Raw genomic sequence first — 26,716 nt, 5'->3', positions numbered from 1 at the left:
AAGGAACCACGATCTATGGGGACCTGCTAGCGGAGAAAGCACAAAAAAACTCCCAGAAAGAAGCTGAATTAGTGATGTGCATTAATAAAACGTGGATTATGGTAGAAGGAGAGCGTGAGAGAGGAGCTCGGCGTGTCCTAAGAAGTCCCCCGGCAGTCTAAGCCTGTAGCAGCTTAACTAAGGGCTGGTCCGGACTAACCTGAGCCAGCCCTAACTATAGGCACAATTCATACAACTATAGAAGCCCATTTCCGCACTAAAGAAAGGGGATACAAAGTCGAAATTATGAGATAAAACGTTGTCAAAAAACAAACGCCCCCCTTCGGTAATCGTAGTGGACCGTAGATGACAACCAGCTACAACCATCATTTACCATCATTACCGGCACATTAAGAGCAATGCGAGGAAGTTCACGTTTCGCGAGCGAGCAAAAATCTCGCGCGAGATAAACTTTTGCTCGCGCGAGACGGAGATTTGCTCGCGGATGTTGGATTTACGCGCGCGCATCAACCTGATTTGCGCTCTCGAATTTTGACAGTGATTTGCTGCCATAATATGCCCTCTTCTCACATATCAGATGTCTTTTCTGTTTGGCTAAAGAATTCTTTAAAAAGCTGTTGCTACTGGGACCTTAAATCAAAGCCTGTATAGCAAACGGATGTGATCGGACAGCCCTGTTTGTTGGCTGTAGGTGTGATCATATTTCACAGCGTCAGAGGTTCGCTCATTGCTTGAGTTATTGGTTTTGTTATTAGGCATTGTTTTAGTAGGAACGACAGCTAAATGCCTGCTCACGAGACTTCGATCTGTGGACCATTAATGTCTTTCATTAATGAATTAATCAATAATAAGAAGTTAAGGCTCCTCTAGCGCCCTGAGAACCAGTTCAGGTCATTTAAAGCGGCTTCTTCTCAACTAAAGCAAATTATAATGAATAAATGTACAGTCAAAGGTTTGGACACACTTTCTCATTGAATTGAATGAGAAAGGGCCCCGCCCCCTTTTATTATTCCACGTCAATGTACGCGTGCCTATGCAACAGCTGGATGAGGGACATGTGGGCGGGGCTTCGTTGCCGTGACAGCAGCGCCGTGTGAAAGAGGAGGGTTTGTCATCCGGTGCAGAAAGGAAGGCTTCTCCTCTCCTTCTCTCCTCTCCTTCTCTCCTTCTCTCCTCGGAGATGCGCAGCGCTCCGACACGGCGGAGGACGCGAAGCCGCTGCTGAATTACAACTGGGATACGGAGCAACCATGGACGACGTCCCCCCTCCCGCCCCACCGTGCCCACCCCCGCCTCGTATAACGCGAAAGTAGCGGACGTTTAATTCATTGAAGCGCTCTCCCCGGGGGAAGGGATTTGGTCCCGTGGTCACGCGCAGGGATGATTTTTCTCGGCTTGCTTTTGCTACAGAGGACCATGGAGACCTCCGAAGACATCGGTCATGCTCTCTGGTAAGAAGAAGAGGACGAACACGTCCTTCTCATCCTGCCTGGGCGTATTGTATGAACAGCCAAGTCAGCGCAGACCTACAATATCTGTCAAGAGAGACAATAGCTCGGCCTATATAGGAGATTACAAGACGTTATTTACTATGTTTTTTTTCTTATTGCAAATGGGACGCGCGTGCATGTGTTGTCACCCTGTCCGTCAGTGACACACCTGCGATATTGTTATCAGCCGTCTGCGTCTATGCAGATCTGTGCACGATGGCTGCAGCGTCAGAAGCCGGGGCTCTAATGGGGGGGCCACACATGCTCTACATGCGTTTTCTGTTTTTGTACGTGTGCATTGGATGCCAGGATGGACAGTTTGAATTACAATCTCGTGTGTGTGTCTTTGATCCGTCGCCCGGAAACGGCACCGGGACATATTGTTTGTTTCGCACCGTTCACTAAAAAAATAGCCAGGAAATACCGAGACCGCAACGGCGGAATCTGCGTGAATTTCCAATGGGCAGCATGGAAGGACTAACAATCGGTGTCATGCTTCTCTACATACAACTTGTCCCTGTTACTGCATCGTGGTGGAGCTCTAATAGTCTTATTGATCACTGTTCTCGTCCCCATGCAGCAGCCTTCAGCCCCGTTATTAACAAGGATGTCGGTCTGGATCCTAAAAAAAACATCAAATGGGTGGTGTGTGGGGGTGAGGGGTTGGTTGGTGCCTTCAGGGTGATTCCCGGTTACCCCCCCCCCCCCCCCTCCCTTGGTGTACCCGGGAAACACCTCTCTGTTTTCAGAAGATGTTTTCCCACTTTGCTGCTGATCGTTTTCCTGTTGTTTGGGTTGATGTGTATTCGCGATTGCCCCACTGTAAGGGGGGGGGGGTTGGTGTCACATAGGCAATCATTCATGGCGGGACGGTGGTGTCCGCATATTCAGGGGGGATAATGGCACATGTGGGTTAGTTTTCTCCCCTAGCTCTATAGTGTCAATCCACTTCACTTGAAACTTTTCAGCTGCAGGTACATGCGCTGAATTCCCCCCCTGCATTAATCCCTGTGCATGAGGAGCAATGTAAAACAACTGGTCCCTTGAGTGTCTCATTCATGGATGCGTGGATAATTGATCCAGGTATTCAAACTACCAGCCCTGAGGGTTAGGGACAACTTGGCTCTACTCACTGAGCCACAGCCACCCCACTATTTAATCAAGCACTTCCTGTGGTTCTCATGCTCCTGTTGGGTGTTGCTATTCAGTCAAAAACCATTGACTTTGTCCCAGTTTGGTGCAAACCCATTTATTTCCCCATTTAGTCACGCCAAGGTGACACGGGTCCTTTTATGATGCCCAAGACACGGACTGACACCAATTGAGCGTCTGGCTCAGTCGTGCATGCAGCAAGCATGCAGATTTAGGGTGTGAAAATTCACACACTCGCCCCCTGCTCTGCATACAGAGCCTTCTTACTCCCCCATTTGCATGTATTTAAAATAAACATGCGCTTTTGGCCTCTTCCAAAGCGCTTTGGTGCTTAGGGATTCAAACCCCAGACCTTATCTGATGTTGGAAAAGAGAACCAGTGCTCTCATTTAGTGGATTAGAGAGAGAACTCACTCACATTTCTTCTTTCGAAAAGAACACACCAAAAAAAAGAATCCGATCAGGCTGTAGTAATGGATGTAAGGCTGTGGCTGCACGTCATAAGCAGCCTTGGACTCCCTCGTACACCGAACATGGCGGATTACAGCCACAGTGTAAACGAAAAACAACATTGGAATACGTACAGAAATCCCTTCAGGTGTTGCCATGCAAAGGGAAATAGTAATAATCCCTTCGGACGTTAGCTCCGCATTCCTTTCTTTATTACCCCCCCCCCCCCCCCCCCCCACACACACACACTCAGCTTAGCAGAATCCAGGTGGATCGCTTTGTTGTCAAACGTGCAGAGGTGAGCGGCAAGGCCGCGGAGGAGAGACGGCGAGGATTGGTCAGTCGGAGCTAAGATGGCCGGCCAGCGTGTCATAAATCAGTATTTCATAGATACATAGAGCGCGAGAAGAGATCATATTGGGGGCAGGGGATGGGGGTCACCCTCAGCAGAAACCTGTATCGTACTCCTCCTATTTGCTGAGGTTAAAATCATTTGGATGTCAACATTTCAATTCAATTCATTTTCCTAATCATTACAAGTCACAACCCAAACTCATTTTTGGATGTTAAAATCAGTCAAAGCCAGGTTCAGAAGTGTTGTCCCGGGCTCGCCATTTCTTGTGCGGAAGTTTCAAAGTGACACACATTGCGACGCCATTGGCCCAGTTTATTTTTTATTTTTGGGCTCCTCGTCCGCATTGTTGTAACCCTGCTCCGGTCACCGGGCGGCAGCAGCAGCTGAGCCAACAGCAGCCACGAGGGCCTCACAACCTCACCTGTCCGTTGCTTCAGCTGCTCCCCTCCCCCTGCCGCTGCAACAGATGTGAGGCTGTTGCATCCACTGTGCAGTACTGTCATGAATATATCAGTTATTTAAATGCTGTTGACAGCAGCAGCCGGTCTCTGGCACACTTGGGCCAGATAAAAGCTGACGAGAGAGAGAGCATCTCTTTAAGAGGGATGAGTAAACCGCTTATAAAACAGTTGCTTGTAGGAATTAAGCTCAGCTTTGTTGTGATCTAGTATGTAGCACTTCTGATCTGAAGGGAGAGCGGTGCCGGGCGTGGGAGGCTCTGGACCCGTACCTTCCAGGGCCTAAATGTTCGGACCTGCATATTAAACTCCTCGCTGATTTGCATTCGTGTGATGTGCGGCGCACAGGGGTGGCTCGCTCTCATCGCTCTGCTCATGTTTTAATCAGCATGGCTCCCACAGTGCTATCTGCCCCCCCATCCACCACGCACACATGCATCGTCTCGCCTGCATATCTACCGGACTCACTTCCCCTCCGATGCGTCCTTCGATGCCGCTCCCCTTGACGCTCGCCCTCTCGTTCTCCTCCTCTATGGAATGCGATGCCGCCCCGCGTTGCTTTTTTGTACCTCTAGCTTACTGTACCTCTGCACACATCTGTAGGCCAGATGTTCACGCAGTAAAGCGCTTGACTTCAACGAGTCAGCGCACTGAGCCTCTCAGGTGTGTTATTCTTCATTCTCAGTACTGGTTGGAGTGATACCTTCAGGTACGTCTTTGAGCGTCGCTGTGGGCCCCTGTGAGCGCTCTGATGTTTGTCTGCCGCTGAGCACTCGCTGCATTGGTGTGTTTTCTCTTTTAAGGTAATCATAAATGGTGGCCTATATTATCCCGTTGTTTCTCTGTGGGACTCTTTTGGATTTCAGTACAGCTTTTATAACTATTGCTGCTGGCTTGGAACATTCATTTCCTGTTTAGGCCAAATAGAAAGCAACAGCTGCCAATTGATCTTTTTCACAGAAATAGCAAAAAGCTCTCGCAAACTGCATACATCTTCAGTTACACTAAAGTAAGAGTGAGATGTAACACTTTGTGTAACGATAGCTGAGAGGACAGACTGAGACGGGCTTAACGCTGTTTTTGAGCAGCAGTCGGGCTGTGTTGACTGTGATGAATCGCTGCTGGACCCAGACGCTTTTTGTCCCGTAGAGAAGTAGAGTCTGACTTATTTACCTGCGAACGTTGGGCCACATTAGCTCCTGGTCACACCAGACCAAGTAGCAACAAAACCCGAGAGAGTGTGTAGATAAAATGAACCCTCTTCAAAAGCTACTTTGTAAAGATTTAAATGATTGTATCGTGTCAGAAATGAAACACCACGGAGCCCGGAACACTGAAGTCATTGTTTTTTATTTGAGAGACACATTTTAGTGAGCGAAAAGAACAGCACCGAGCTTCCAAGCTAACATTTTGCTCTGTGGACAAAGCCCTTCGTCTCCTCCTGACCCCCCCGGTCAGTCTGCTGCTCGGCCTTGATGTCCAACGCCGAACATACACCACTCTGTCGGGTACATTCCCGGGAGAAGGTCCTTCTCTGTATATTAGATTGACTTTAAATGTGATTGACCCGGTTTCCTTTAATAGGACTCTCGTGATGAGCCTACATGTGCGCGGCAGCCGTAACTCTGCCATTTGTTCCTGTGAAAGGCCCCTACTTGTATGTCAGAGGTCAAGCATCCCGGGGGTTTTCACACGTATACCGGAGCAAACAGCAGCCACTGGTTCAGTTCCAGGACGGGAGCCAATGCAAACAAGTGGTTTGTTTGAATGAGGGAAACAAGGGAAACTAAAGACTATGTCTTACTGACCCCTGATAAGCAACGAGCCTGGTCACTTGCGAGCAGAGCTTTAAGACAGCCGCCTAAGTGATGGATCAACGTTTCCTTGGAAAAGATGTAAATGCTGGCAGAGGACGGCTCATTCCTGCTTCAGCACTGGAGGCCTTCCTCCTAGATTTGAGAGTTCAATGGAGTCGTTTTGTGATTTACTCGACTGCCAAGGCGCTTGTTTATGGCAGCGATTTGTGAGCGCTGGTGAGTGAGAGGCTTTTGGCAGAAAAAGCTATAGCTATTTTTGGATGTGAGGTCTCTATTGGGCATCAGGGCAGAGGCTTTGTTCGTAATGAACCTCCATTATGTGGAGAAAAGTGCACATAAAAACATGGCGCGCTCGCTGCAGTCGAGTGAAGGCGGTATTTCTTATGTCTGAGGTTTTTGTCTTCACAGGGTCTTATTCAATGTAAGGCAACACATTCCCTCTCAGTAGACCTGTTCCATACGCTCCATGTGTAACGGCTGTGAAATACAGGGAACACAATTCCACGCAAAAGGAATTTCATGTGGACGTTGATATTTATGACAGCAAGAACCGTTGCTGAAGGTTGCGTCCCTCTCCTGGTGTCGTCCTCTCTTTTGTAGGGTTAGTGAGACAGAAAACACAGGGTAGGTTTCTGGCCATACATTATTCATGTTACTTATCCTGTCTCATTTCCCTCTCGTTGCTAATTAATTGGTCGCTAATTGCATCAGAGAGCTACTTTTAGAGTATTACTTAATTACCTTAAGATGCAAGTTATGGATGGACTTTAATTGATCTCTTTATATTCTATAAATGTTCAGTGAAACCGGGTGATTGTTTGACATTCTATAAGAGCCATATTATTAAACCTAAACGACTTTTATTGAAGCTCTTGTTGTAAATGCTCATTTTTCCTGTAAGAGACAAATTCCTCTATGTGTAACATATGTTGCAATAAATGGCTTCTGATTCTGAAGATTTACGTATATTTTACAGTCCCAGAAAAAAAAAGTCAGGTGTAAAAGGTATTTAATTTGTAATTGTTTTTACATTTTCAAGGATCCGGCTTTAGACACCCGAAGAGAGGTCCATGCGTCGCTCTCACGCAGCCTGGTGTTACCTGCTGCAGCGTTCCATGCTTATCTGCTGCTGACTCCCTGACTGTGGACTTAAAGCAAACACATGGCTGATACCACGAGATTAGAGAGAGAGACAGAAAATCCAAGCTTTGAACACAAGTTTGAGTCTCTGTTGCTTTTTCAACAGGTGAGGACCAGAGGCGCGAGTTGTAAAGTTCCCAGAACCACAACACATGGAGGTCAAAGGACATGTGATCACCTCCATGGGTTTGGGGGCTCCTGGTGAGTACTAATGCCTTCTCCCAGAGTTAACACTGAACAAGCCTGGAATGGCTTCTCACAGAGAAGGAAACTTCCAGCTGAAAAAACAAAAGCCATTTTGTTCACGTGCCGCCTCCACAGCTGTCACATAATCTCAGAAGGACTCTGTGGGAAGGTCAGTGGACATTGTTAGAAACCAGACACTTAAAACAGCAGTTATTGGGGAACCCGTAGAATCCAAAACAATTATTACTAAATGTTATTAATAACAGTGTCAGCAAATCCCCCCCAAAACACAAAAACTAACATGTGACTAATGTGTTAGTCCGCCGATAAACCTTCTGACTCCACCACCATCTGTGGCTCCCGTCAACCAGCCACCTGGTTGTACAGCAGGACTGGCTCAAAATAAATCCCACTTTCCTTGTACAAGGAACATGTGACCCGGTAGGATGGCGTGGCTCATTGTTGAGTTTTTAATAGTTTCGGGACAACAATGAGGCCCCTGACGCAGAGGAAAGAGGCATACCAGCCTTTGGATACCCTGACAATACTGTACTGGGGTTGGTGCGGCTGTTTTCTGTGGGAACTTTGAACTCTAATAATAATAGAATATTGCCCGCCTTAAACTTAGATGAGTTGCTCCTAAAAATGCGTTTCATCTCGTGCGGCATAGATGTTGGCGGCTGCCAGGACGGCAAGCCGCAGGCTGAGAGGGTTGCAGCTCTGCAGGAGAGGAAGCAGGTCCTGGAGGCTCTCCTCAACTCCAGGGTGGGAGAGCTCAAGCAAGTCTGTTTGCAGGAAGCAGTGAGTCGCTGTCCGTTCTCTGTCCGCACGGCACCCACAAGGGTTCGATGACTGCAGTTTAATGCTTGTTCTGATTACTGTGCTTTTGCCAAAGAGACTGCAGCATATTACAGATTATATAATATGTTCTAAAAATGTTGACGCAAATAGCAACCAGTGATTTCCTCTCCTATACAAATGGGTTGTATATTCATATTTGCTCCAGGGACGCTGTCTTAATGTAGTAACAGCTGTTTGAAACATCCCCTTGTTTTCAGCTGGACGTATAGCGGCTCAGTCCGTTTCCGTGTGCTTAAAATGATGACAACATTCTTTCTCCTATTTCAGTGCAGTCAATTGTCTGAGGGGTGGGTTTTATTGAGAGTTCTAAACTAATCTGTTAAGTGGTGTGTTTTATGGCTAACACTTTAGGCCTCGCAGGCCAGTGAGGAGATGGATTTTGGTGGGGGCTAATAAATGTCCTCTGCAGGAGCTGACTGGGAAGTTGCCACATGCTTTCCCCCTGGAGACGGGAGAGAAACCCCCACCGGTGCAGCGCAGAGCTGGCCTGCCGCCCAACACCAAGGCGGAGGTAAGTCAACACCTTGAATATCAGTTGTGTTTACGCGGCATCTCAACCGTTGTGTACTCGGGGTGTAACGCGGCTTTCTGCCCGGCTGAAGGATGAGGCGGCCCAAAGAAAGCAGATGAAGGCCATCTTCACCGGGGCTCTGTACCGACATTCGGAATCTGACCGAAACATCCCAAATAGCAAGAGGACCGTTCACCGGGGGTGTCACACGGGTACAGTCTCCAAACACACACCCGCTTTAGAGACGTGTTACGTGTTTGATGTAAAACAAAACCGCATTGTCATTCACAGTCACGCAGCAAGCAAACAGCTTAACATGCATGTAAACCTGTATGGTTTGTTGTCTTCCAGAGGACACCATCATGTCAGAGAGTACGAGCTCCATGTCCGATTCAACATCCCATGACAACGGTGAGTCGACTGGATACAGACGGGCAAAGAACGTCACATTTGTCCCGTATTTTCCTCCACGACTTTGTTCCCCTCGTTTGTGGAGATCTCCCTCCATGAATCAGAGGCCATCCGGCGTCCTTATAGTCCGCCAATGACGGCTTGTACAAGCGCCCATATTTACGCATTTCTTCCCACAAAAGCTCTTCAATCTGATCCGTTCTCTCGTAAACGTTCTTCCTTTTAATAACGGCCGTATTGTGCTGTGAAAACGGAGATGTGAGACTCCGTAAAGGACGTAGTCAGCAGACCAATCACAGCCTGGTGCTGCAGGAGGCTGCGTCGCTTTAGACGCTAGTCTAGAAAAATGGGTCGACGCCCGCAAGGAGGTGTGAAAAGACACGCAAGGGACACGCAAGGGACACGCAAGGGACACGCAAGGGACTCTTGCGTCTGCGTGTCCTTGTGACTCTCTGAAAACGCAGAAGCATAAACTAGGCTTAAGACTCATTTGCACTTGAAATGGAAATGCAGGCAATATGAACACCACGTTTGCCTTGTAAAAGCCAAACAGCACACTTGTTGTGTTTGTCATGTCGCCTCTCCGTCTCCATTAAACGCTAATTTCTCTATTAAAGAGTCGTCTCCCAGTGTGGCGGCTGACCAGCGCTCTTTGTCTCATCCGCGGCTCACGGTGGGCAGCCCTGACCACAGGGTCAGCAGGAAGCTGTCACCGGTCGACATCTACTACGAGATGAGGACACGCCGCAACTCTGTCACCAGCTCTGTCAGGTATGTAGAGCTGCAGTCCATGTGTTGTTAATCACCATTGTGTTCATTAGTGGCCGACAAATGCCAAATACATACACGTCCTCTTGTGTCGCTCCCCACAGCCCGGCTCACTCCTTACCTAGAAGTGCATCCAACGTTGAAGGCAGAAGTGTTCCAGCTACTCCTCTGCTGGCCCGAACCGCGCCAATCAGCGTCCACGTCAGGTAATTTGTGACCCGGCGCTGCTTCTGTGCAATGCAGCCTCCCGCTGTGATCACTGTACGGGTGGAGACTCAGAGTCAGGCTTGTACCAGCGATTAGTGTCATATTCAGCTACCACCAAGGGGCTCGAGCTCATCCCCTGGTCTTTAATTGTGTCCTCCCTTAAGTGATTTGGGGTGAAATGCAGTTTACCTTTCTTTATTCATAGTTGCTAGAAGTCCCGTCCTCACGCGAGCTTGTTGTGCTCTAATGCTTTAGGCCGGAAGCGTCGGGTGGTGGTGGGTTAAAGCAGTGGTCGGGCAGCCTGGATGTGCCCTATATGATTCCGCTGGCCCAGGAGGGGACTTCCTCTGACCGCCGAGGCTGCCCGTACAGCTCCCGGGCCAGGCGCAGCAACAGCTCCGAGGCCCTGCTGGATAGATCGAGCCTCCCCGACGACCCGGCTCCCAGAAACGGGATGCCCCCCAGAGGAGGGCCGTACAAGAGCTCGGAGACGTTGACTGATGGCAAGCTGCGACACATTCATCTGGGCAGTCCCGAAAGACATGCTGACGGCTCCGTGGACCAGGCCAAAATGCGTCTGTCCATGGGCGACCGAGGGGCCGGCGGAGGCTACAATGAGGTGTTGATGGACTACATCTGGGGCAAACAGCAGAGGATGCAAGTGCAGCAGCACCTGTACCAATCCGCAGGCAGGGTCTGGCACGACATGTCCTCTCCTCGCTCCTCCACCGCGGTGGTGCCCCCCCATGCCAACGGCTTCTCCCATTCCCAGGTGAACCTCCCCAGCGCCGCACCTCCTTATAGCCCCATGGTCCTCCGAGGGTCCCAAGCGGAGCTGCGCAGGGTCAAAGTCACCCGAACCAAATCGTGTGGACCCTTTATTCCGCTGCAGCAACATCCCCAGGATGCCATCCTGCTGTCAGCATACGACTCTCCCCTCCCTGCCTCTGGCACCACCACCACCTCCTCCATCCCCAACCTGCATCCCTACCAGACTGAGCTGTCTGGCCCCTCCTTCAGCCGCAGACCCCCACCGTTCTCTCTCCCGACCCCAGAAGACTCGACGCGCAGCTTGCATAAAGCCTTGGCTCTGGAGGGATTGAGGGACTGGTACCTGAGGAACGCCCTCGGCTATCCTTCTGCCTCCCCGAAGGGCCACGAGGCGGGGATCTCGCGCCTCTCACACCCCCACCCGCTGGTGCACCAGGCGCAGTCAGTTCAAGGGGAACCGGCCAACCTCCAAAAGTCTCAGATGCCCCAGTCAGCCAGCTTCCACGGTCACCCGCTGCATGGAAGGTGGGTATTTTGTTCCTCTTATTGCCTTGTCTCTTCTACAGCTGTGAGTCTATTATCAGTGTTGTGAACTCCCAACTTCTTCCCTGATAGTAACTTGCTTTGTTGTTTAAAATTGCATTGCTCCAACAACAGAAGAAGCTTTTACTAAAATGTTTTGTCAGAGGGCATTTTATTAGACTTAAAATACCAACATGTTTGTTTGCAAATCCAGTCCCTCACTATTCATTTGCGGAAACATCTTTCTCAATAGCATTCCATTCCCTCAGCAGAGGAGGGGGCTATTATTCGTACTTCATCCTGAGCCATCCCATCTATCTTCCTGTGACCTTTATAACTGTGCTTGTTTTATTTTTTGCTTGTGTTGCTGTTTTTGAATGGTCAGCATTCTCAGCCAGCGTCCAGGCACTCGGACGTCCTTGAAGTGCCTCCATCTGTCCCTTGAGAAACAGCAGTCACATGTATACACAAAACTTTGATGACTCAACAGATAGACTGTGCACCTGCATTAATGAGCATCTTTGATTATAACAGGGATCTCCCCTCTCCTTAATGTCACACGACTATGATTTGCAGTTTCATATCATGAAATGTTTTCTCACAGCTGTTTTAACCTCCACTTTCTGCCTATTGGTTACGGAGCGCTGTATTGATTTGTCTCCTCAACAGGTCAATGGAGTTCTCTCTCTATCAGGACACTCCTCCTCACCCAGAGATGCAAGATGTGACCCCAAAGGAACCCAGTGCAGACCCAGGCACCCTAGTCTGAAGCAGCACACACACACACACACACACACACACACACACACACACACACACACACACTCTACATGACTTGAGCAGAAGCAGTGTAGCCTCACAGACACACACATTCACTCACACTCACATAGTCACACACAGCACACAGACGAGTTGTATAATGTGACCTCAACAGCAAAGCAAAACACAGCAACCTCAGCAGAAAGAGACTGGAAACAAGACAAACTGTAGCTGTACAACAGAGTATGAAGTGAGCCAGCGGCCTCATGTGGAGGCCCACTGGAGTCGACTCATCTGATAACGATATGTTCATGCTGTACTCAATGTATCAATATTTCTGGTTGAACCCAAGCAGTAAATTCCTTCCTGATAATCCTGAAAAGTCTCCCAAGATATACTTTTTTACAGAATATATACAACTCTAAATTACTATTTTGTATCTTCTGAGATATAAAGAACAACTATATTAATTTATTGATCTTGTGATACAGAAGTGAGCTCACATCATTTGAAAAGTATTAAAACGTGCCAGTGAATGTGTGTTCGTAAAGTTAAAACATAAGTCAGCCTTCATTTGCCGTTAATTTCTCAGCCATTTGTAATTTTCCTGCTTGATAAACGAGAGGGGACTGTAGTGTGTGTGTGTGTGTGTGTGTGTGTGTGTGTGTGTGTGTGTGTGTGTGTGTGTGTGTGTGTGTGTGTGTAGCAGACAGGAGTGCCTACATGTTTTAATGACAAAACTAAATGTTGGTTAGAAACCTTTAAAGTGCTTTCTAATAATCTGAAATACTAGCATTAATCCTTTGTGAGCTTAGTCTAATCAAAAATCTGAAAACAGTTCACAAATGTTACGAAATGATGTTATTTGGAATGATGTCATGTATTGTAATTTTTCTAGATTCAGCTTAGTGCTGGCCAGTAAATGTAGCTTTCTCTGTGCTGACCTTGAGAGAAGAATTCGACCAAACCTGAAACCTACTGTGAGGCAGTAGCCATGACTGTATGACAATAAGTTACTCACATAAAAGCATTTAGTTGTAGAGGATTGAGTGTCGTATGGAGCACTTTATGAACAGCTTATGCCTTAATTCCCTTTGAAATGATCACGGGCAGTAGACGGGGTTCATCATTTGGGGAAAGAAACAAGGGAGTAAGTTTTGTCAACATTACTACTGAAGGGCCATCTGGGAGTGAGTCTGTATATAGTGGGATGTACTGATGAGTTTTATTCCTGTACTAACAATGCCATTTTTAAACTAGTATTTAATCAAAATAACCTCCCCACTATTTCCACTACCCAAGCGAGCACTATTTAGTTGGTTGTAAAGTGAATGACGGTGTGAGCAGGTCTCAGACCAGTAAATTTGTTAATGAGGCTGATTTTTGTATTTGTAATGATTTCAAGGCATTTCATGTGCTTGGTTTTGCTGTTGTCTCAGAAAAGAAAGAAAAAATGTTTTTTTTTTTTTTCAAAGTAGCTAACTGTCATAATGTATCATAAGAAATCAGTCTTAATAGTATCGTAAAAATCAGAATAATACATGAAATCCTTAAGGAAGCTGACAATAAATGTTTTTGTGTAGATAGAACATTTTAAAGTTTTGTTCCCCCATTTATTTGACTGTGGCCATCATCTTCAGACTCATTTGAATGTAACTCTTTACGTTTGTGGAATGTTCTGTGGTTCCTCGCGCTGTCCGATGTGTTCACATCCTGTCAGTATCCAGCTTCAGAGAGCTTCGTCCTGCTGGTTAAACTCAAATCAAAGACCAAACTGCTGTGCACTGGGGGTCCTATGTATTTTTCATATAATATAACTCTGTAAGTTGAAAAGGTTTGGTAGGAATTTAGCTCTAAAGCTTGTTCATTCCAACTATATTATATTTATTAACATATAACATTTTGTAGCTATCTACTCTAGCTCTTTCTCAGTGCGGGAATTGGTAATGTGTGTTAAAACAACTTCATTTAGCAGCTGATGATGTGTTAATATTTGATTCTTCTTTTTTATATTTAAATGCAGCTGTTTTCTTTTTTGCTCCTCTCTTCATACCCAGGTCTATAAAACTGAGTAGGCCCTATGCTGTATGTATGAGGCTGTGCATTCACTCTAAATAAAGTGTCATGTTGAAATGAATGCAGAGTGTGTTGGCCATGTTAATTCATTGTAACACACTCGGACCAGCGGCAAATTGTGGATACCGTCAAATAGTGAAAGTGGAACGCAGCACTTTAAAGTGGCACTTAAATAGTAATAAAAAGCTCTACTGGTCTGATGATGATGGATTACGTCTCATCATCACCAGGCCACTGGAGATGGTACTGAAATGATAGAAAATAATGTGTAATCATTTTGTTATTATATAACTAGCGCCTACAGGCTTTTAACAGCAAAGAATCCCCACCTTACCATAAAATTGATTTTTTTTTATTTTTTATTTTATTAATTTTCCATGACCCATTTTCAGACCACACACACACACACACACACACACACACACACACACAACGTGGTACAAACACGGAAGCAAAATACGCTGAACAAACAATGCTTTCAAAGTAGCTTTCACTCCCTGTAGCGTTAGAATAGTTATGGTCTTATGGTGACCTGCAGTAGAAGGTAGTACGATATCAAAGTTGAAATATTAAAATAAGAGAATGAGCACCTCGCCCCCCTTTTCCCCTCTGTAACTAGACCTGCTAGCTACATAGTGACACACGTTGTCAGAAACACAGCAGCAGCAGGAGCAGTCAGCTATTCCTGGACCTGATGTCTTCTACTCAGGGCCGAGCGAGGAGCAGAGCCTCGTGTCACGCTCATTTCTTTTCCCGCGTTACCGATATTAGATCCGGATATTAATCAAACACAGGGGGGTAAGTAGGCTCCTCCTCTACAGCTGTTGAGTGTTGATTGTGTAGCTTGTCTTGAACATATTTAGACAAGCAGGAGAGTCGACTGGACGCCTTCACCTTCAAAATAAAACTACGTTTGACTTGGTGTCTCTTGGGAGCAAAAAACCAGTTTAAGTCAATTAAAAGGTTGGCTATACGCAGCATACAGCATATATATATATCATCACACAAGACATGTTGATGTTAATAGACTTTATAACTATCTAACAGGACAGAACAATGTCTTGTGAATTATAGACAAGCGCAGCATAGAAACTGGAACAGTGGAAACGAAGCTATGTGCCATGATTAATCATGAGGTTCAATTGCACTTCCTGCCCTGACTTCTCCAGCCATGTTGTCCCTTTACGCGCCAAATCATAGGCTCCATGTATTTCATTAACTTCAACAAGTTAATTGAGAGAAGCAGAGGTCTCTTAAACGAGCATGTTGTCATTTGAATTTCCAGCCGTTCATGTTTACAACTGTGGCTGCTACACTAGATAGACTAGACTTAGATAGACTAGACTTAGATAGACTAGACTTAGATAGACTAGACTTAGATAGACTAGACTTAGACAGCAGGGAGAGTTCAGTTGCAGCTGGGCCAGCGAAGGAGCTATTTACGTTGACATACCATTCATCCAGATAAAAATAAACGCACATGTATCTAGCCCTTTAAAAAGCCGCAGAAAGAAAGTCGCAGTCAGCTGGTCAGTTCTTATTTTCAAATGTGTAAGCACCATTGATGAACCGTTTAAGTATGTACACACATTTTATTTTCTCAGCTTCCACCCTGAGCGCTGCGGTCATCCGGATCTTCAGCTGTGGTGGGACGCTTCCCACCCTGATAAACATGTCATCTTCATATGCCGCCGCCATATCGACCCTTCTCTCTGCCAGCTCTTCCAATCCACCCGACAAACCGAGCCCTCACCCCTCCCCGGACACGGCAGGGACCCCCACACCTTCCCCCGCGTCCCACTGCCCTCCAGCCGTAGAGACACGTCCTCATCCACGTGAGCCTCTGGGGTTTTATGAGGAGCAGGAGGAGAACCCTGCAGACTATGGCATTGGTAGGCAGTACTCCCACAGCACACACGACACACTGGTAGAGATGCTTCGGTCGATGCAGCCCGTGCATTGTGTTGCAGGCGGATACTACCCCGTAGAGATCGGAGAGGTATTCGTTGACCGTTATCAAGTGGTTCAAAAGTTGGGATGGGGTCACTTCTCTACTGTATGGCTCTGCTGGGATATGCTGTAAGTACATGGTTGACCTTTTGACCATTTATAACATAATGATGAGTCTTATACTGGTCTTATTCATGATAGTAGCTAACTGCCATAATTGTTTGCACACAGGAAGGGGCGTTTTGTAGCTCTGAAGGTGGTGAAGAGTGCTCAAATGTTTACAGAGACGGCGCAGGATGAGATCAAACTTCTGAAATGTGTCAGTGTTACCACATTACATTTCTTTATTTACTGTTAATTCTGATTATATTACAGATGAGAGGAGAAATTATGCGCTGCACGTCTCAGTCTTGGTCAGATTAAGTGATAGCTCAGCCTACCTGCAAATATTATTTCATACACACCACAATGTTTGTTTCTGTACATTTTTGGGGGGTATTTTAACATATTCTCATAATCAGGTAAGAGACAGTGACCCCAGAGATCCTAAACGTGAGACAATTGTGCACCTTATTGATGACTTCAGGATCGCTGGAGCGAATGGAGACCGTATCCTTTTCAGAACATGTACCCCCCAAAAAACTATGTACCCAAATGGTGTGAACCAAGACCCTTAATGGCTCGCCAGATGTGTGCATGGTTCTGGAGGTGCTGGGCCACCAGCTGCTCAGGTGGATCATCAAATCCAAATACTCAGGCCTCCCTCTGGCCTGCGTCAGGAGCATCCTCACACAGGTGCAGAGCAAACTTTTAACCCCTTTCTTATCTTCCACCATTGACACAGCCGCTCTTTTCAACCAATCCCCTGCCTCGACAGTTACTGTATTTTCATTCCTCATCACAGGTTCTGCAGGGTTTAGATTACTTGCACACCAAATGCAAGATTATCCACACCGACATCAAGCCAGAGAACATCCTCCTGAGAGTGGATGATGTTTATGTTCAGAAGCTGGCAGCCAACACCAAGCTGTGGCAGCTGCCGGCGTCTCCTGCCTTCACCAGCTCCACAGGTTAGTGAAGCTTGTGTATGTCGGACTTTGATTCTGAAGGAGAATTTGTCACAAGCAATCTGCAATTAAAGGCAAGAAAAATTGTCAGCACTTTATCCCTTTTATTTACAATGTGTGCTTCTTCTCCATGCTGATGTTTTTGCTTCCTGCCAGAGCACAGAAGCTCCAGAGAGAAACAGGTGTGTCATCTGAGATGTCTTCATCATTGTTTCATTCATCTCACTAGGATGGTTTATTCTTCTTATCATTGCTTTATGACATTTGTTTTTCCTGCTATAACTTCCTCAGAGTTTGTCCAAGTTTTTGGGGAAGCTGAGCGGGGTTCTCCACACTCTCGGGGAGTGGGTAAGATGCATCTTGTGTGTTCTGTATTTGACTCTTGGCTGCATCTTTCTATACCGGACCATGTCGTTGACAAGCATCCTACAATAAGATACGATTGATTCGGAATGAAATAATCACGACTGAAAGAAAGGAATGGTTTTAATATGACAGCTTCTACACTCTACTTCCTTTATATTATTATATGAACAACACAGCTAATTTTGACAAGTCATTTTGGTGTCTTGTCAGAAAAGGGATTTTTAAGTACAGCTAACTCTTCAATATGCACTTTAGGACTTTGGTGGACATAATTCCCAGTCCTCTGTACATTCTAGACATTCAAATCATCTACATATATAATATTATATTATATTAAATGTAAATACATTTCCAGGGTAGAAAGAAATTCATTTTGCAGCGTCATTGACCCTAAAACGTGGAAGCAGTTTATTGTTTTGGGCTCATGTAAGAAGATATAACCGCCGATTTTGATGTCCTTCGGAAAGCCACTGTTGTTGTTTCAAAATAGCTTGATGTCGGCAACTCACTGTTTACATCATGTGGAGTAACAGCGTCAGATATTAGTACATTTATTTCATGTAAAGGCCGCCGCGTGTTTCTGCGTCTTTACGCGTCAACGCACGTTTCACTTCCTGGTTGTAAAGTCTCGCGTGTGTTGCAGAGCGATTCACCTCCAGAACAACAGGTGGAGTCACGTGTTTTGTAGAAGACGACCTGGAGAGTCACGTCTTTGTGTGTGGAAGTCGCTGGTTGCTTTATTTATTGATCATAGACTTTATTGCCCCGTGGAATCCACACTGCTGCTTTTCATCAAGGACACATTTGTCCCGTATTTTCCTCCACGACTTTGTCCCCTCGTTTGTGGAGATCTCCCTCCATGAATCAGAGGCCATCCGGCGTCCTCATAGTCCGCTAATGACGGCTTGTACAAGCGCTCATATTTAAAAGCTCTTCAATCTGATCCGTTCTCTCGTAAACGTTCTTCCTTTTAATAACGGCCGTATTGTGCTGTGAAAACGGAGACGTGAGACTCCGTAAAGGACGTAGTCAGAGACCAATCACAGCCTGCTGCTGCAGGAGGCTGCGTCGCCTAGAAAAATGGCTCAACACACGCAAGGACGCAAGGAGGTGTGAAAAGACACGCAAGGGACACGCAAGGGACACGCAAGGGGGTCTTGCGTCTGCGTCGCTCTGAAAACGCAGAAGCATAAACTAGGCTTTAAACTCTACGGGCTCGTCATCGTTGGCACACAGATATGTTGGTAAAAGTAGTTGATAAAAAACCACAGAACATTTCACGTTAATATATGAACTATTATGTTAATGGCTTGGATACAGCCCCCAAAGTCAGACCGCACATACTGACTTTAATTTACATGATTTACTCCCAAAACAGTCACAAAGTTGTGATACTGAAGGCACCAATTTGTTCATTGTTTAACTCTGTTTGCATCCCTGCAGTCCAGCAAGAGCCCCATCAAGCGACTGACAAGAAAAGACAGGGGTCGACGAGGACAGGACCAGAATCAGAAAGACAAACTTCATATGTCCTTCTCTGATGCTGCTCCCTCTAGCACACGTAGCTCGACCTGTCGGGCTACGCTCACAGGTCCCGACCTCAGGTTAAGGAGGCAGACGCTGCTGTTGGAAGACGGACCGGACTGGCCTCCACACAGCCCCACAGACTCCATCTGTTCTCCCCTCAACACAGATGCTCCCGTCTGCGGCTCTAGATTGGCGTTATTGCATCAGACTGCAGACAAAGAGCGGTCTGCTCCTTCACCATCGTCTCCCCGTGGTCAGTAACAAGTACTCCTGTCTGTGTTAATGGTAAATGGACTGTAGTTGTACAGCCCTTTTTTAGTCTTCCGACCACTCAAAGCACTTTATCACTATATGACTATATGACTATCATTCACCCATTCACACTCATTCATACACTGATGACAGGAGCCCATCAATAACTACCTTTCACACACGGTAGTCGCAGCTTCAGGAGCCATGTTGAGGTTGAGTGTCTTGCCCAAGGACACATGGACATGCCACGCTCCCCACTCACGCCCTACAATGTTTGCATGTATTGATGAGATCACCAGTACACTCTGCCTATCCTGGTCTGATCCACTAAGCCAGTGGGTACCAAACCTTTTCTGCTGAGGCACCCTTTGGTGCTATAAGAACATATAAGCCCCCCCGCCCCCTAAATGGCTCGTACCTTTCTTTGTTTTGAATTAATCGTATTATAATATATAAAATATTAGTTTTTCTTACTAAGAAAAGCACACATTACTTCACTTTTCCATTTTCGCTCATTATGTTTTTTGCAGATTTTACAAAGTGGGCATGACAGTTGTCTATTTTCTTTTTTTAAAACTCAAGTTGTTTGTTCACATGATCAGGACGGTGCGTTTCCAAGTGTCTTGTCAATTTATTGGGGTTCATTTTAGGACACTAAACACAACCGACTCTCTCTTCTTGGCCGACCAGAGTGTTCGTAAAGCGCATCACAACTTTATTTATCTCTCATCTTTTTGCGTAGTTGGAACAAAATGCACGTTATTTCTTGGGTGCGACCATATGATATATTTCCTTGTCCTTACAAATTATTTTCAATTGTATTTGTTGTAATTTTAGGTGGTGTGTGAATTGTTGATCAAGTTCCCCCCCTGTAGTTCCCCTGCACATACCCCAGGGGGCGAACCCCCCAGTTTGGGATCCACGGTACTAAGCGATCACATTATTTTATGTTATTTTAGGTATCAGTGACTCAGATGTACCTCTGGACCTACTAAAACCCCAGAATGCTGATAAAATCCTCATCAAGATTGCGGACTTGGGCAACGCCTGCTGGGTGGTGAGTAATAATAAGCAAACTAAACCTACAAAATGAGTATCAAATAGTTTCATCTTTAAACTAGAATTCAGTAAGTGATTACCTCCGTTGTGGCATCACAATTGATTTTGGTAATAGTGACTTTTAGCTTATCTTCATTTGAATCTTGATTTATGCATCAAAATACACAGAATAATGAGATTGTGGGGAATATCTGAATGACGCTTCAGACGCATCAGACCGTTAAGTTACTTTTTTTGTTTACATCCATCATTCAAATGGAAAAAAAGCTTTAAAGAAAACTGCAACAGATTTATAACATATCAAACAAAGTAAAGATTTGATGAACAAAAAAGAAAAAATTTGGTTAATTCAGAAATTGGTAAATTTTAAATCAAGGCGTCTCTCCCAGTTGCTGGAGATATGAAGCAAATTGTTTAATGGTTAAATTGTTTAATTGGTTACTAAGGCTCAATGTTAGGAACAGAATCAGAAGCCATTTATTGCCACGTGTGTTACACATACAGGAATTTGTTTTAGTTATTGGTGTGATATGAGAATAAAATAGAACAAAATAAGATAAAATATTTACAACCATTCGACCTCGCTGGCAATGGATGCAGATGGCCAGTAAAGACACTGGATGAGTGAAAGTGAGCAGGTGGTAGTGAGAGTCAGGTGACTTGTGGTGGAGGAGGGCACCTTGTGGATGGTTGGGGAATATGCAGAATGGACAAACAGGAGTGAGGCGGCCGCTCTGAAAGCAAAAAACCCCCAAAAACATTAGAAGCCGGTTCCTTTTTTTTGACAATGTCCATCACTGTTTTGAACAAATGAACAATGCCGGACAAGTCACTGCTTAAGCAGCATTCTGCAACTTAAATTTCAACAGCTGTTTGATGGATTGATATGAAATTGGGTACAGCATTCATGGTCCCCAGAGGATGAATCCTAGTAACGGTGGGGATTGAACATGGCTTTGAATTTTGGTACAAACATTCATGTCTCCCTACTGATGAATTTTAAGGACATAGATGATCCCCAGAGGTTTAATTGAGCGACATCATCAGGTCAAAAAGTATTTTTTTTAAATCCAATACTTTGGTTTATGACTAAATACCATTAGAACTACTGAGATTCCCAAATCCTGCTGACATGATAAACTAAAGACAAATATTATTATTAAAATGTCTGTAATATCATGTACGTACAGTAGGTCATGAGATGCGGTTCATTTCCTCTGAGCTGAAGAATAATACAGAAACTTCTTTGTTAATAGTCACAGATGTGAGGCCTTCCGTGGCCAAATATTAAAACCTTGTCTCTCTTTTCGTCAGCACAAACACTTTACAGAAGACATCCAGACTTGTCAGTACCGCTCTGTGGAGGTTCTGATAGGAGCTCACTACGACACAGCGGCTGACATCTGGAGCACCGCCTGCATGGTGAGAAAAACACTTTCAATGGGTTTCATTCCAGCATATTTGTACTGGTTTTTAGAGCAATATCCTTCATTTCCTCTATGTGTACTGTAGGCTTTTGAGCTGGCCACAGGAGACTATCTGTTCGACCCCCAATCAGGAGCCTCATTCAGCCGCGAGGAAGGTCAGTGTGGTTCACAGCATCCCTTTTGTCCTTGATTAAACTACACGGGCTGAATATACAGGGGGCTTGTTCTCTCAGATCACATCGCCCACATCATTGAGCTGCTGGGATCCCTTCCATCCCAGTTCGCCGTGTCGGGGAGAAACTCCAAACGGTACTTCAACCATAAAGGTATGCCAGTATTCTAAATAAAGAACAAATACAGTAAATGCCATACTGCCATGTTATCTGCATTTTGACCCTGACATAATGGTCTTCGCCTTGACTCATATTTCTCATGCTTGAACAGGATTATGTTTTTTCTTTTGGGAAGTTTCAGATAAATTAAAAATGTATTTGCAAAACACAAGACACAAGACTTTGCATCAGTCCACTTCATACCCTGTGCAGGACAACTGCGACACATCTCTAAGCTGAAGCCGTGGAGCTTGTTTGAGATCCTGCTGGAGAAGTACGGGTGGCCGCGAGAGGAAGCCTCCAAGTTCAGCTCGTTCCTTCTGACCATGTTGGAGCTCCTGCCGGAGGAAAGAGCCACAGCTGCCCAGTGTCTGAAACACCCCTGGATAACCTCTGCACCTCTCCTGTCTTCTCCAGAGCCCAGTGGGCTATAGCTCCCTGATCGGGGAAGAGAGGGGATATCCGACCGCTGTGGGACACAGTGCTGGTATCATGAGATAATAGATATTTGTGTTTCAGTATTTTATGGCAGTTACATCCAATTCAGGCTTTGCAATGACCAAAGAGACGTTTTGTCTTCCTGGTAATTACTGGCAATAAATTGACATATGATTGCTTTTTGTTCTCCATCCCTTATTTGCCGGACAGCTAAATCGAGAACTCGTCTTGAAGAATTAGTACTGAGCATTTAGGGGGGATGCGATGGATTTACTTTGACAGGACTCAACTGGACGTGGTACCGTGGCTTACCTAAACCAAATGACGTACACGTTGTAACATAATAAAGAAAAACCTGCAGGATGTGGCAGCAACCTGATCTTATGTGATGGAATTTTAAATGACATGTATACGGTTTGGAAGTATTTGTTGAAAGGAAACATATTCACGTAAATAATAAAAATGACAAACTTTCTCAAAATAATCTCATAATTATAAATAGCATCTCAGAAGTATTTTTTACTATCTCACAGTTATGATCTCATAATTATTGTACCTATTTGGCTATTAGTGTCTCAATTATAAATCATCTGCATCTGCATAATATGAGGCTATTTCAGACTTTTGATTATTTGACTAGAAATATTTGTATCACTTTTTTAAGTGGTGTAAATGGACTTCCATGTATAACAGATAGTTTTGGTTGCAAAAAACACCCAAAGTCAACCAGAGGAAATGATTAAATGCCAAGTGTGAATGCGTGAATAACCCTCGTTTGTTCCTTGCAATACAAGAGCGTGTGCATGTGAGCGCGCGCGCGTCTCTGTATGCGCGTGTGTGCAGGCGGGGATTTGGAGGGAAAGGGGGAGGAGTCAGTATATGCACTGCTGGACGGAGGGAAAGGGGGAGGAGTCAGTATACGCACGCATATGTTCGCCTGCTGGTAAACTCCCATATTTTCCGTGCAGCACCGAGAGGAGGCGTGAAGAGGACAGCCTGCCCGCACACGTGAGTCTCATTTCTGTCCCATTTCATTGAGAGACCCTTTAAGGATGCTCGTTCCCGTGTGGGCGGGGGGCACGGCACGGCACGGCCCGCTTTAAGTCCCGCACTGAACCGGAGAGTGTTCGCCGCTGCAGGAGGTTGCACATGTGACCTTCCTCAGTCATGCTATTACAACCAATAATGAATATTATTTGGATGCACCTAACAATCCCGATGCCCTTCCTGTTGTCTCATTTGAAAACTTTGTATGAAGTGATTTGCATAGATAATTAATTTGTTAGATGGAATGCACAACATGCACCCAGGTATCGTGCAAGAGAGTGACTCTCCAACCGAAGGGAGGAGGGGGGCAAACCAAAGGTTAAAGTCCCGGCGTTCCCTCTTGCTCCACAGCCTGTTGCCATGCAACTCATACTCCGACTCAAAAGGAATTACCTCAACCGCCGCTTGTTTCTCCACAGTCGCCTTATTAGGGCAACGTGCGTCCAGCCCCGCCCCCCCCCGCTCTGTTCTTCCCCATCCACGTGCGCTCGCGATATCCGAACCCGCGAATCGGTTCCGTGGGTGGGAAAAGCTGTGCGTCCACAACGTGTGTATCGCGGTTGATATTCAATGAGCTCAGCACATTGAGATGTCAGTGGGTGCAGCTTGGACGCAGCAGCAGAGATAATGAAAACAGCATTGTACCCTGCATAGTGAACACCCATCTCATTAACCCTGTGCAAAGCAGACTGAGAGCACTCATTCATCTCATGCACATGGATTATTGCCATGTATATTACATTCTATATGTGTGTGTGTGTGTGTATATATTTATATATAGGCTGCACTGATGTGTCTGCGCTCTCTGTCCTGGTTGCAGGATGTGGCTGACTCTTCTTTACAGCTGCTGCGGTGGAGCAGCTCTTCTCTATGCTCTGTACCGATGGGTGATCCCCACCACTGTGCAGTATCACGCTGGCCTGGCGCTGCTCTGGCACGATGTCATTGTGGAGAGGATGCTGGACACATTGACCCAGTCCACACGTCCTCAGGTGGGCCTTCCATGACCAACGTGATCTCCAAAACCTGTTCGTAAAAATGTATACGAAAATCTTGAACATACGAATTCGTATCAATACATAGGAACTGGCGGTGGTTAACCACGCCCCTTGAGTGAACAACATGGCGGACCATGTTGGATTCTTGAGTGAACGTCTCTCCGCCATGTTGGATTTTTTGAGGGGGTTAGGGTTATTCTATTCTTACAATTTAACATTGATTTCTCGTTAAAAATGCAATCATAACACGTTTATTTGACATGGTCAGACTTCACAAAGTGTGTTTACGGGGTGCAGGTCCCCGTTCACTTATAGGGTGACGTCATCAGTTGCAGTCCGTATTTATTTCGTATGTATCACTACGAATTTGTATGTTTTTCGTATACATTTTGACGAAGAGGTTTTGGAGATCAGGCTGTCCATAACACATTGTTCACCTCTTAGGGCAACAAGAACCAGATTAGTTTGACACAGTGCTGCAGGTGTGGAAGACCGAGGTATTTGGATGCTTTTCTGTCGGAGATTGAGGCAGACAGAAAATCCTACATGAAATGGTACAGTCATTCACTAAGCATGTGTATACATGCTCTAACACTGATTAAACTTGGTTTTAATGGTAAACGTAAACCAGACGTTATCTGTGAACAACACCAATATACATGGATTTAAAATTAGATTTTGCCAAGAGGGTTGGGAAAAAAAGACCATGCAAGTGCAAAGTTCCAAATGGCATTTATGATATACTTTGCCTACAGTATATTATAAATACTATACCTCCATCTAATACCTCTGTATGCTCAGGTATTCTATTGATACTTTCATATAGTGAACTTATTGCGTACACCAAAGCAAATTCCATGTATGTCAATATTCTGACCCTATACTTTATATAAAAGGGAAATAAATAAACATTTTTATTAACTACATGACTCTAAGGTCTTTCATATAGTTACATCAGACCCAGCAGGGGACACACGACCCTTCACATAACAGGCATGAAGGCTTGTGTAAAATGTGTGAATCCACCCTTCTTTGTTTCCTGCAGAGCTCCTTTGTGCTAATTAATGAGTCTACCAACAATAGACATTCTATTTATGCTTTATGATCATTTAAAATCTATAATGGGTGAATGATTAATGGCTTGTTGTTAGCGACAATTAAAAGACCGTGATGTTAAAAAAAGCCTCACTGTAAAGCTTTTCCTTTTCATCCCCCCAGCGGCTCCTGGGTGCAGTGCAGAAGAACGCCACTAGAGGACACCCTCGCAGCGTGATCCAGGCCATCGATCACTTCTGCAGAAACAAGGAGTGGGCCATGAATGTGGGGGATGAGAAAGGTACTGATTTCTCAGTACCCTACATTTGTTTCACATAGAATCCGTCTCCCGTGTGACCCGTCTCTGTGCGTTCGCACCTTCTCTACCTCTATTGCCACAGGCTGCATTCTAGACTCAGTGGTGTCAGAGGTGAGCCCAGCCACAGTGCTGGAGCTGGGAACCTACTGTGGCTACTCCACGGTGCGGATCGCCAGCCGCCTTCCACCTCACGCCAAGCTCATCACTCTTGAATTCAACCCTGAGTTTGCTGTAATTGCCCGTCAAGTCATTGCGTGGGCAGGAGTGGAGGACAAGGTAAAGCCAGGCGCCTCGACCCAAACGGAAAACCAATCGTTCTCCTAGTGTGTGCAGGTCAGAAGACAAAGTGTGTCTTCTCTCTAGGTGCAGTTAGTTGAAGGCGCATCTGGTGACTGGATCCCTAGAATGAAGGAGCAGTTTGGGGTCAAAACATTTGATCTGGTTTTCCTGGATCACTGGAAGGACCGTTACCTTCCCGACACTAAACTCATGGAGGCAAGTGTGTTATGCTCATTATTATTTATATTCATACCTTCATTATGATGGTCTGATGGTCTTCTGTTCACCAGGAGTGCGGCCTCCTCAGGAAAGGCAGTATCCTGCTGGCGGACAACGTCATCTGCCCCGGAACTCCTGACTACCTGGAATATGTCCGAAACAGCCCGCGATACGAGAGCCAGTACTTCAAATCTCACCTGGAGTACACCAAAGTGGAGGACGGGTTGGAGAAGTCTGTCTTCTTAGGGTAGCTTTTTCACAAGTCGTGAGATGTTTTACACAGTTACCAGCAGACCTCTGCCCTCTATCGTCTTAATTGTGTTTTTCTAACCAGTCATAGTTTACAAACTTGAAATTAAAAGTACGGTGAAGAATTGTACATTGTCTTCTGTGTTTTTTTATGTTTTTTTAAATTCTCAATACTTGATGCGCTATCGGTGCAGCAGGAGGCAGTAGCGCTACAATGT

General features: G+C 45.6%; 3 protein-coding genes across 4 annotated transcripts; all 3 read left to right on the top strand.

Moving 5' to 3' along the window:
* Positions 1 to 1,074: 1,074 nt before the first annotated feature.
* Positions 1,075 to 12,240, top strand: ccdc120b (coiled-coil domain containing 120b). The gene is made up of 10 exons (XM_040204449.2): positions 1,075 to 1,451; positions 6,969 to 7,063; positions 7,719 to 7,849; positions 8,319 to 8,420; positions 8,512 to 8,632; positions 8,772 to 8,831; positions 9,449 to 9,602; positions 9,704 to 9,805; positions 10,062 to 11,102; positions 11,769 to 12,240. Exons 2-10 carry the CDS (start codon positions 7,015 to 7,017, stop codon positions 11,866 to 11,868), a joined length of 1,860 nt encoding a protein of 619 aa, XP_040060383.1. The 5' UTR covers positions 1,075 to 1,451; positions 6,969 to 7,014; the 3' UTR covers positions 11,869 to 12,240.
* A 2,141-nt stretch (positions 12,241 to 14,381) lies between these two features.
* Positions 14,382 to 22,530, top strand: LOC120835854 (SRSF protein kinase 3). Of its 2 annotated transcripts, XM_040205135.2 has the most exons (15): positions 14,382 to 14,732; positions 15,539 to 15,826; positions 15,905 to 16,013; positions 16,116 to 16,203; positions 16,406 to 16,493; positions 16,573 to 16,679; positions 16,789 to 16,954; positions 17,108 to 17,133; positions 17,243 to 17,299; positions 18,761 to 19,097; positions 20,056 to 20,153; positions 21,470 to 21,577; positions 21,668 to 21,737; positions 21,816 to 21,908; positions 22,128 to 22,530. In XM_040205135.2, exons 2-15 carry the CDS (start codon positions 15,607 to 15,609, stop codon positions 22,346 to 22,348), a joined length of 1,788 nt encoding a protein of 595 aa, XP_040061069.1. In that variant the 5' UTR covers positions 14,382 to 14,732; positions 15,539 to 15,606; the 3' UTR covers positions 22,349 to 22,530. The 2 variants fall into 2 exon arrangements, with proteins under 2 accessions (XP_040061069.1, XP_077948602.1); XM_078092476.1 differs by having other exon boundaries at positions 14,592 to 14,732; positions 15,539 to 16,013.
* A 698-nt stretch (positions 22,531 to 23,228) lies between these two features.
* Positions 23,229 to 26,628, top strand: comtb (catechol-O-methyltransferase b). The gene is made up of 6 exons (XM_040205105.2): positions 23,229 to 23,360; positions 24,220 to 24,391; positions 25,616 to 25,733; positions 25,834 to 26,027; positions 26,115 to 26,246; positions 26,321 to 26,628. Exons 2-6 carry the CDS (start codon positions 24,221 to 24,223, stop codon positions 26,498 to 26,500), a joined length of 795 nt encoding a protein of 264 aa, XP_040061039.1. The 5' UTR covers positions 23,229 to 23,360; position 24,220; the 3' UTR covers positions 26,501 to 26,628.
* Positions 26,629 to 26,716: the final 88 nt, after the last annotated feature.

This window comes from Gasterosteus aculeatus, chromosome 17 (genome assembly GCF_964276395.1).
Source record: "Gasterosteus aculeatus chromosome 17, fGasAcu3.hap1.1, whole genome shotgun sequence".
Taxonomy (NCBI): domain Eukaryota; kingdom Metazoa; phylum Chordata; class Actinopteri; order Perciformes; family Gasterosteidae; genus Gasterosteus; species Gasterosteus aculeatus.
Note: the sequence above shows the minus strand (reverse complement) of the source record. Positions and strands in the feature narration are given on the sequence as shown.